The 10506-nt window shown below is 52.3% G+C and overlaps 1 protein-coding gene across 1 annotated transcript; it reads left to right on the forward strand.

The window, feature by feature from the left end:
- Positions 1-560: 560 nt before the first annotated feature.
- LOC117090086 (keratin, type II cuticular Hb5) lies at positions 561-8047 on the forward strand. The gene is made up of 9 exons (XM_033221996.1): positions 561-1076; positions 2892-3100; positions 3693-3753; positions 3897-3992; positions 4645-4809; positions 5102-5227; positions 5613-5833; positions 6583-6614; positions 7035-8047. The coding sequence occupies exons 1-9, from the start codon at positions 657-659 to the stop codon at positions 7226-7228; spliced, it is 1524 nt and encodes a 507-aa protein (XP_033077887.1). The 5' UTR covers positions 561-656; the 3' UTR covers positions 7229-8047.
- The last annotated feature ends 2459 nt before the right edge of the window (positions 8048-10506 follow it).

A 10506-nucleotide genomic window follows, 5' to 3' on the forward strand; every position in this document is an offset into this window, starting at 1 on the left:
TGCCCCAGCCCTCTATCCTGGCGCGGGCATAGTCAAACCGACTGCTCTGGTCTTGAACCACATTCCAAGCAATGCTGCCTAGAAGAGGGGGGATTCACCTGACCGATTGGCCCCTGAAATGCAATTATTTACTTGAGAATGTGTCTTCTGTGGAACCAGACAGATGGATGCAATGATCCGCCAAGTCTCACCTAACCCAGGACCCTCCAACCTCTCCCTTGAGACAATGGCCCCGGCCTGTATCCCAAACCCAGCCACCCCCAGGCTGTTGTGGAGTTCAAATCCGTCTCCAAGTGTGGGTTGAGGCCATCTCACAGAGAGACTGTGAGAAGATTAATTACTTAATGTATGTAAACGAGCTTTGAAGATGAAAAGTGCAAACGCAGTCTCCTTAATAACATCTTCAAGACTTCACGGAGCCCCAGAGTCGCTGCTGAGCTCACCTTTAAGATGAGTCCGTGGGGAGTTGCTGGCAAACTTCCCAAGCTCATAAACAACATAAAATGGCTTTTCACTTCTTTTATGCAGCCAACCCCAGCTCTCCCCACCAATAAAAGGACCAGGGAGGATCAGAGAGACCAGAAGGATCCTGAGCCTCGCACTCTGCCACCTGCATCGCCTTCCGCTGCCTCTCAGACTCTGCTCAGCCTCACACGATGTCGTGCCGCTCCTACAGGATCAGCTCAGGATGCGGGGTCACCAGGAACTTCAGCTCCTGCTCAGCTGTGGCCCCTAAAACTGGCAACCGCTGCTGCATCAGCGCCGCCCCCTACCGAGGGGTGTCCTGCTACCGGGGGCTGACCGGCTTCGGCAGCCGCAGCCTCTGCAACCTGGGCTCTTGCGGACCCCGGATAGCTGTGGGTGGCTTCCGCGCCGGCTCCTGCGGACGCAGCTTTGGCTACCGCTCCGGGGGCGTGTGCGGGCCCAGCCCCCCATGCATCACCACCGTGTCTGTCAACGAGAGCCTCCTCACGCCCCTCAACCTGGAGATTGACCCCAACGCGCAGTGTGTGAAGCAGGAGGAGAAGGAGCAGATCAAGTCCCTTAACAGCAGGTTCGCAGCCTTCATCGACAAGGTGGGTGAGGCCTGAGACGGTCCAGAGAAGCCTCCAGCCCTGCCCTCCCTTGGCGAGGTCCCAGTCTGCTGAGGAGACAGGATGGCTGCCGGTTTGAGGCAGCAGAGGGAATGACGTGCAGACCCATACAGGTGGAAGGGTCAGTTTCCGTCACTTAACTCCCGCAGTATTTAATGAGGTTCAGGTGTGGTCTAGAAATTGAGCCTGTGATCCAAAGTGTGTGTATGTGTGTGTGTGCATGTGTGTGCATGCATGGGTGTGTAGCGGTGTGTGTGCGTGTATGTGTGTGTGTGGTGTGTGTATATGTGTGAGTGTGGGTACATGTGTGAGCATATGTGTGTGTCTATGCATGTGAGTGTGTATATGTGTTTGAGTGTGTTTCTTGAGCCAAGATGACATCCGACTATCAGAACTGTGTCTGAAAAACCAGACTGGGCAGCAGATGCTGGAAGAGTGGGAGATAACGGGGAGACCAAAAGGCCTTGTGCTCCTAGCCAGGCAGCCAGTGAAGGGGCTGAGGTAATGCCCAGAGCCACGCTGCCTCCCTCAAGTCCTTGCTGCATCACTCAGCATGTGAGACCCCAGACAGGTTACTCTGCTGGATAACAGGACCTGCCTCATCCACCTGTGAGGATTAATGAGTCCATACATGAAACATAATGGCAAATAGCACTCAATACATGTTAGCTGCTATTATCATTATTTTCCAAGGACAGTGGTAGGTGAGGAGGTGTGACAGCGAACCCAGGCCTGGCAGCCCCTTCATGAGAGAGAGCCGAAATGCAGACAGGGAGGTGGCCAGGCTGGCAGGAGGAGGCCCCCTAATGCAGCCAGAGTGTGGGGAACTCTGCATAGCTGTGAGTCTGCCTCTCAAGAAAGTTTTGTAGGGGGAGACTGGGAGCCTCCTTCACAGGCTCCTCCTGTGTCCACAGGCCTCTAGCAGAGCAGAAGGACCAGCTTTGGGGGTCTAGGATCAGGGTTTGGGGGCAGATGCAGTGACCTTCCCGTTTTCACTCTTTCTTTAGTAATCTGAGTCTATCTTCACAGTGATGGTTTGGGGTGGGTATCAGCGTCTCCACTTATCAGAGAGCAACTTGGAGCTGAGTGGGTGTATATGAGCAGCTCAGACATGCCGTAGGGGCAGGCAGAACATGCCTATCTCATGGTAAGACTATCGCTTACCATGAACTGGGCATTTCATAACTTGGAGTCTCAATTTCCCCATGTGCAACATGGGTTAAGTAATATCTACATCCCACAGGGCTGTGATAATTGGATAGAATTGTTAGGTGATATAGACATAGACACAGATATTAGACATGGATATGTATATCTTAGCACAGGCCTTGGCACTAAGTAATAAATATTTAATAAGTGTTTGTTGCATATATGAGCAAGTGAAGGACAACTGGTAATTATAATAATAGTTAAATACACTGAGCATTTACTACATGTCAGGGACTGTTCTAAGCACTTGATATGCATTAACTTGTTCAATCTTCACAACAGTGCTAAGACAGGCACTATTTGCTCCAGTTTAGAAAGGAGAAAACTGAGCCCCAGGAGGTTAAACAACTTGCCCTTTAAAGTATCAAAACTGGGACTTGAAACAGACCTTTGGTTTTGAGTCAGGTTGCTTTCCCTCACACCCACAACTGCCTCCCTGGGGGCCTGGGAATGGGCCCCTGGAGCCGCAGACACTCAGCTTTATGGCTCAGCCCATTCAGCCAGCACCCGAGGGCAGAGAGAGCTATGGGAAACCAGGCGCCTTCCGCTAGACTCCCTCTGACCCTCTTCTCTCCACCTGAATGGCAGGTGCGCTTCCTGGAGCAGCAGAACAAGCTGCTGGAGACCAAGTGGCAGTTCTACCAGAACCAGCGCTGCTGCGAGAGCAACCTGGAGCCACTGTTCAGTGGCTACATTGAGACTCTGCGGCGGGAGGCCGAGTGCGTGGAGGCCGACAGCGGGAGGCTGGCCTCAGAACTCAACCACGTGCAGGAGGTGCTGGAGGGCTTCAAGAAGAAGTGAGTGTAGCAAGCTGGGGGGACTCAGGGGAAACTCAGAGAGAACGCTGGGAGGCTCTGCCCATAGCCCTCTTGCCACAGATTCTTTCAGATTCCTCTAGCAGGCTGCCTGGAACCCAGAGCAGATATCCAGTGGGGCCTAGATGTCTTCAGATTCCTGGGGTTCACCTCTAAGACTCCACCCCTGTGAGCCTTAGAGCTACTTCTGGGGAATGAAGAGAGGAAATCCAGTGGAATTCTGACACTCTGTATGTCCCTGCCCTTCTCAGCTTACCTTTATGGCATGGGCTCTGTGATCTCCCTGCCAATGGAACCAGCTCTCTTGGCACCTAGGATGCACAGATGATTTTAGACTTGGGGGAAGGAATGTGCATTCCTAACCCCATCTCAGAGGCAGAAGCACTGCGGTGGAATGAAGCCAGGCTGGGACAAGGGCTAGCCCATGAATAATACAGAGAATAGATCCTGGAGGGGCCAAGACAACATCTGGAGGGGATTAACCCCTTTTCAATCCCCTGAAGAACTTGCCCGGGAGTGGGATAGTATTCAAGGTCCAATTTCTCAGCTCCAGGCCTCTCTCTCCCACACCCAGGTATGAAGAGGAGGTGGCCCTGAGAGCCACGGCAGAGAATGAGTTTGTGGTTCTAAAGAAGGTGAGGGGCTGGTCATGGGGCAAGGAGGAGGGGGGCCCATCAGTGCAAACTCCAGCGAGGGGCAGTGTCACCATACTGACCAAAGGCACCTTCCTTTGGTCTCCTCTCACATGCATGTCCCCTCCTCTTTGTCCCACTGCCAGGACGTAGACTGCGCCTACCTGCGGAAATCAGACCTGGAGGCCAATGTGGAGGCCCTGGTGGAGGAGTCTAGCTTCCTGAGGCGCCTCTATGAAGAGGTAAGGGGGCACCTGCCACCCAGCCAGGGAAGGTGGAGAGGTGTTTTGGAGACAGGGGAGCAGTGAGGCAAGGGTGCATGTGTGTGCCTATGTTTGCCAATGTGCAACGTAAGTGTGAAAAGAGCTTGCACATACGTGCCACCGGCCCACAATACAGAGGCCATGTCCAAGTTCATGTGTGTGAGGAGCATGGGGTGTACATGTTCTTGGGCTGCTCTGTGTCTGTGACCTCTGGGTGTTGGTGTGCTGCCTGTGTGGGTGCCAGTCTAGAGATGGGCACCAGAGTGTGCATGTGTGGTGGGGGTCAGGATGGCTTTGCACATAGGGCATGGTCCTCATTAATGGACTAATAACTCATCCTGGCATCCAAACCCCAACTCCCCTGCTGGGTGACTTTGGATCAGACCTTTTTCACCCTCTGGGCCTCAGTTTTCCCACCTTTAAGGCAGACACTGTTCCCAGATGGCCTCTACAGCCCCTTTCAGCTTTGTTGTTTGTAAGGAGCCTGTGCATGAGTGAAGGTGGTAGGAGCAGAAATCATGTAACCTTCATGACCAGTGCCTGGTCTAGGGAGTGGACATTGCCCCCTGGGGTGGATCACATGACCCAGATCAGGTACCAGAAGCAAATGCACTGGCTCTTGGCCCCACAGGAGATCCGTGTTCTCCAAGCCCACATCTCAGACACCTCGGTCATAGTCAAGATGGACAACAGCCGAGACCTGAACATGGACTGCATCGTCGCTGAGATCAAGGCTCAGTATGACGATGTTGCCAGCCGCAGCCGGGCCGAGGCTGAGTCCTGGTACCGTAGCAAGGTGAGTGGCACAGGACACCTGCCTGCTAAGCATGGCAGTGGGAGGGATGTGAGGCATCTATTAGAAGGGATGTGATTAGAGGGATGTGAGGCATCTATTCTCTTGCCTGGGGATTCTGATCCATGAGGACAGTACGCGAAAGTCCAATAGTTCTCAGGTTAGGGTGGCCAGGCAGGACTGCCATGTGTGGTTGCACAGGCTGAGCACTGTACAACCTGCACAATCATCCGTGGTGCCCTGAATGAATGGGAGGTCCCACCCTGAGCCTCATGAGCATCTCTACTTCCCCCAGTGTGAGGAGATGAAGGCCACGGTGATCAGGCATGGGGAGACCCTGCGCCGCACCAAGGAGGAGATCAACGAGCTGAACCGCATGATCCAGAGGCTGACGGCCGAGATTGAGAATGCCAAGTGCCAGGTGGGGTCTGTGGAGGATTCAAATATCCAGCACGGGCAGGCTGCAGCACCTGGCCCTTTATCAGGCCTCACATTGTGCCCATGAGGAAGCAGGGACCCAGAAGGAGGGCAAGGGCTCTATCATATCTCACAGCACTCAGGCCATGTCACTAACTTCCAAAAGGAGGATCCAGCCACTTCCTTGGCCACCCTGTGACTGCCATCAAGGAGAGATGGTGAAAAGCCCACCCATCTCCTCCCTTGTGTTCACAGCCCCATTAACTACCTGGCCATAGGCCAACCTTCTCTCCAGGACCCTCCTCTCCCTGCCCTAGCTCCATCAGCTTGGGCGAGCCAAGCTGTGCCTTCTCTCTCTCATCCTGGCCCTCATATCTCCACCCTGATAGCGTGCCAAGCTGGAGGCTGCTGTGGCCGAGGCAGAGCAGCAGGGTGAGGCGGCCCTCAGTGATGCCCGCTGCAAGCTGGCTGAGCTGGAGGGTGCCCTGCAGAAGGCCAAGCAGGACATGGCCTGCCTACTCAAGGAGTACCAGGAGGTGATGAACTCCAAGCTGGGCCTGGACATCGAGATCGCCACCTACAGGCGCCTGCTGGAGGGCGAGGAACACAGGTGGGGCTAAGAGGACTTTGTGGGATTTCAGATGTGGAGGCTGTGGTCCTCCAAGAGTGAGTTTCCTTGAGCTGAGTGTGAGCTACAACTCTGGCCATGGCTAGTACGATAGCTCCAATAATAATAATGATAACTGAATGCTTCTGTGCTCAACCTGTGCTAAGTGTTTATTTTATAATCTTCACAATCCAATAAGATAGGTATGGTTTTTCCCATGTAAAGGTAAAGAAGTAGGCTCAGAATTCAATGCCTTTATCACAGCTGCACAGTTAATAAGCAGAAGAGCTGGGACCTGCACCCAAGTCTCATGCCTCCCAAATCCGTCCTTGTTGAATAGCTTCCTACTGAAGCTGCTGCGTGGCCTGCCACATAGTCCTGTGCGTTATGATGATGATTCACTTCTATATGCATTTAGCTCTTCATTAACCACAAAGTCCTTTCATACCCTGCTGTATCTGATTCAACTCTCCTTCCTGTGAGCTTGATTGGCACCATCCAGGCTGGTCACCATCACTCAAACTAGGGGCACTGTTCATAATCTTACCGCTGCTGCTGAAAATCAGACAGCCTTGTCTTCATGGTTAAAACCAGCAAAAAAAGAAAGCATGTAATGCAGATTTGGGGGAGCCCTTCTTCCCTCTCAGGGGTAGACTCTGTACACAGGATAACCCTCTCTGTCCCCAAGCAACCATCAGTCTCAAGGAATCCAACTCAGTGTCTGCAACTAACAGAGTTTTCCTTCTCCCTAGGCTGTGTGAAGGTGTGGGCTCCGTGAATGTCTGTGAGTATCTGCCTGAAATTCTCCTAGAAAAATGGCTTTTTTGATGGAAAAGCTGAACTCATTGGCCTAACCCATGGAGCCTCGAGTGTTCCCCCAACTGTTTCACCCTCCCCTGGCTCCTCAGTGGGGGCCATGACAGGTGTTAGAGAAAGCAGAGCTGAGTGCTCTTCACTAGTGTTGACAGTGAGCTATAGGCCATAGACCTGTGGCCTGGAAGCTTTGCTCCCCAGGGTCCAAGGGTCCTCACTTCCTTCCTGCCACAGTCCGCTAGATGGACTGTGCATCTCAGGAACAGGGCCTGCGTTGTTGACCACCAATTCCTTGGAGAGGGAGGCAGCTCCTGCAGTGCCCTGGGGCTTGTTGTAGGGTGGGTGAGATCGCAGGGAGCTGCTCACCCCTCCATGTCTCCTCTCTCCACAGGTGTCAGCAGCTCCCGTGGCGGAGTCTCCTCTGGGGGCCTCTCCTATAGCACCACCCCAGGGCGCCAGATCACTTCTGGCCCCTCAGCCATAGGGGGCAGCTTCACAGTGATGGCCCCTGACTCCTGTGCCCCCTGCCAGCCTCGCTCCTCCAGCTTCAGCTGCGGGAGTAGCCGGTCGGTCCGCTTTGCCTAGTAGAGTCATGGAGCCAGGGCTTCCTGCCAACCGCCTACCTGCCTGCATCACTGCACTGAATGGCATGTGAATGTAAAATGTGTGCTTGCTTCCAGAATCTTCCGGATGTTCCTACAGAGGGAAAGACCCTCCGGCTGCTCCCCTGCATCGTCTCATGCTAGGGAGATGCGTCCTAGTTGTCCTCCTGGCAGCGTTTACAGAGGCGTTCCCAGCCCTTCACTTAACTCCTACTTAGCTCCAAAATACCTGTAGCCAATTTGCATTATTCCCCAAGTTCTCAGGGACAAGACCAGTCCCCCAGCGTGGTGGTCAGCAGGGAAGCTCCACCTCCTGGGTGGAGGCGCCATCCTAACCATCCAGCCACAACACGAGAATCAGGGAGAAAGTCCCTCTCCAGCAGCCCCCTCCTCCTGGCTGGGTAGAATGGTCTCAGCAAGCACTTGCCTGTTCATTCCCGTTCATGTTTTGCTTCTCTCTCGGACTGCCTTCCTGCTTCTGGGCTAACCTGTTCCAGCCAGACTCCTCATGTGACCTCGCAGTCAAGAGGCCCATTATTGTGCGGCATCCTTTTGCCTACAGCCCCTGGTTAGGGAACTTTGGACAGGTCTTGCTATTCAGTGCACCTTTGTACATTTCAAAGAAGACTCCACGGCTGCTCCAGATGCCCCCTTGCTGGGTGCGGGTGGGGACTGTCCAATGCAGAGCTGTTGGGACAGAGAGTCCAGCCACTTCCTAGGTCTCCCTCTTATGACTGTCTATGGGTGCATTGCCTTCTGGGTTGTCTCAATCTGTGTTTCAATAAACGCCGCTGCGATGCAAGGATGTGTGGTCTTGTGAACAACAACTTCTCCACTCCCTTCTTGTTTCTTCTCCAGCTGACCAATCCCAGCCCCCTCCCCATGTAGTATTTCCCCAGTGACCCCCCAGAAACTCTGCTGCTTCCTGTCCACTTCCAGTCTGATTCCACTTGGTCGCCCTCAATCCCCTCAGGCCTGGACCACAGCCCAGCTCCCCCCGAATGACCTCTTTCTCCCCGACCCATCCTGTGTACTCACAGCAACCAGAACTCCATCCCAAACTCACCGCTCTCACCTGCTCCTGCCTGGCTCAAGTCACTTCCCCGCACATGTGTGTGCTTCTTATGCCAAATGCAGGCTCCCTCCATCACCTCCTTCCCCAGCTACTCCTCAGCCCTGTCTAACCCCTCCACGCAGCGCTCATCCTCCCAGTCATGGACTGCACCCCAAGAAGACAAGTCTACCCTCTGAGGCAGCCCAGAGCCACTCTCTCCTACATACCCCTTGTGGACACATAGCTCATTCCACGTCCCTCCTCCCATTTGCCTTTGCTCAGGGCCCTCCTCTGCTCCCCATAGCTACCACCCTCATGCCCACACCCTCCACCCCACCCCCCTCCCCCATCGCATAGTGTCTGGAACTCTGAGAATCTCTGGTTCTGTCTCTGTGGATCTGGGCCAGGGATGTCAATGGGTGTGTCTGGACCTGGATCAAGCTGGAAGTTCCATGAGGAGAGGAAGTATCTCCTCCTGGCTCTGACCTTCCACTGAGTCCCAGGATGGAGCTCCAAGATATGCCAGGCCTGGGATGTGCTGGATGAATGCAGGCAGCTGGTGTAGCTGGAGGTAGAGACATCCAGTCCCATTAGCTGTCACTGTCATCAGGCCGGCGTCTGCCAGCCCCTCCATGCTTGAAGGGGTGGCCTGCCCCTCCACACCTGTGGGTGCTTCTCGTTAGGTGGAACGACTGAGACTTGAGAAAAGAAATAATACACAGAGACAAAGTATAGAAAAAGAAAAGCGGGGCCTAGGGGACCGGTGCTGTGCTTACAGAGGACCCACACCGGCACCAGTCTCTGAGTTCCCTCAGTATTTATTGCTCAAAAGATAAGGGAGTAAATCAGCAGTAAGACATACAGATACACGGAGATGTTCCATTTCCCAGGGATGGGCAGGAGACAGATGTTTTTCTTTTACTGAGATTTAAGAGAATGGTGATGGCCTTTAACCACAAGCAGCCTTTAGGCATTTGTTTAACAAAGCGCATTCCTTACAGCCCAAAATCCTTTCAACCTTACATCACCACAGCGATGTCTCTTGCAAGGACAAGGTTGGGGGTAGGGTCACAGACTAACAGCATCTCAAATACAGAGCCAAACGGAGTCTCTTAAATTTACTTCTTTTTATATAAACACAGTAACAGGCTGACCTCTCTTTTCCCCACATTTCCCCCTTCTCTTTTCAACAAAACCACCATTGTCATCATGACACTGAGATTATATACTTCACAAAGTAATAGAATATTACAAAGTAAGTGGAGGCAGGATGAGACCACAGGATGGTGTTAACATTAAAATTAAAATTGCTAATGAAATTTTGGGCACGCATAGTCATTGATAACATTTTATCAGGAAATAGGGTTTGAGAGCAGACAACCTGACTGACCAAAATTTATTAGGTGGGAATTTCCTCTTCCTAATAAGCCTGAGAGCAGTACAGGAGGCCGGGGCTTATTTCATCCCTTCGGCTTCAACTGTAAAAGGCAGCATGCCTCCAAGGGGGTCGTTTATAGGCCTACTCTTAGAGCACATTCTCTTTCTCAGGGATATTCCTTGCTGAGAAAAAGAATTCAGCGATATCTCTCCTATTTGTGTGCAAAAGGAGAAAAGATATGGCTCTGTTCCGTCCGGCTCACTGGCGGCCAGTTCAAGGTTACCTCCCTTGTTTCCTGAACACCGCTGTTATCCTGTTCTTTTTTCAAGATGCCCAGATTTCATATTGTTCAAACACACATGTTTTACAAACAATTTGTGCAGTTAAGGCAATCATCACAGTGTCCTGAGGTGACATATATCCCCCTCATCTTACAAAGAAAATGGTGCGATTAAGAGATTAAAGACAGACATAAGAAATTACAAAAGTATAAATTTTGGAGAAGTAATAAAATGTCCATGAAATCTTTATATTTTATGTTTTTCTGCTGTGGCTCCAGCCAGTCCCTCCGTTCAAGGTCCCTGACTTCCCGCAGCATTTTCTCTCCCTTTTCCTCTATATAAATGTGCCATGGCGATGAAGGCTTGTTCGTTCTCTCGATTTTGGCGCAGGATTCTTCGACTGGTCCAGCACACTAAAAACAAACCGATTAAACAGAGACACATAATTCCAAAGTTTATTGCAGTAGAGTTTCCAATAGACTCAATCCAAGTCGTGGGGTTTAATCCATAAAGATTTTTTGTGACTTGATCTAACGCCTCAGCTCCAG

Source organism: Trachypithecus francoisi, unplaced genomic scaffold, assembly GCF_009764315.1.
Source record: "Trachypithecus francoisi isolate TF-2019V2 unplaced genomic scaffold, Tfra_2.0 Lachesis_group11, whole genome shotgun sequence".
NCBI lineage: Eukaryota > Metazoa > Chordata > Mammalia > Primates > Cercopithecidae > Trachypithecus > Trachypithecus francoisi.

Bases quoted from the DNA above. Each gene is read 5' to 3' on its own strand.
- LOC117090086 (XM_033221996.1), top strand. From the start codon at position 657: ATGTCGTGCCGCTCCTACAGGATCAGCTCAGGATGCGGGGTCACCAGG. The intron at 3,993-4,644 runs GTAAGGGGGCAC...TTGGCCCCACAG, and splicing joins TGAGGCGCCTCTATGAAGAG to GAGATCCGTGTTCTCCAAGC. The intron at 5,834-6,582 runs GTGGGGCTAAGA...CCTTCTCCCTAG, and splicing joins CTGGAGGGCGAGGAACACAG to GCTGTGTGAAGGTGTGGGCT.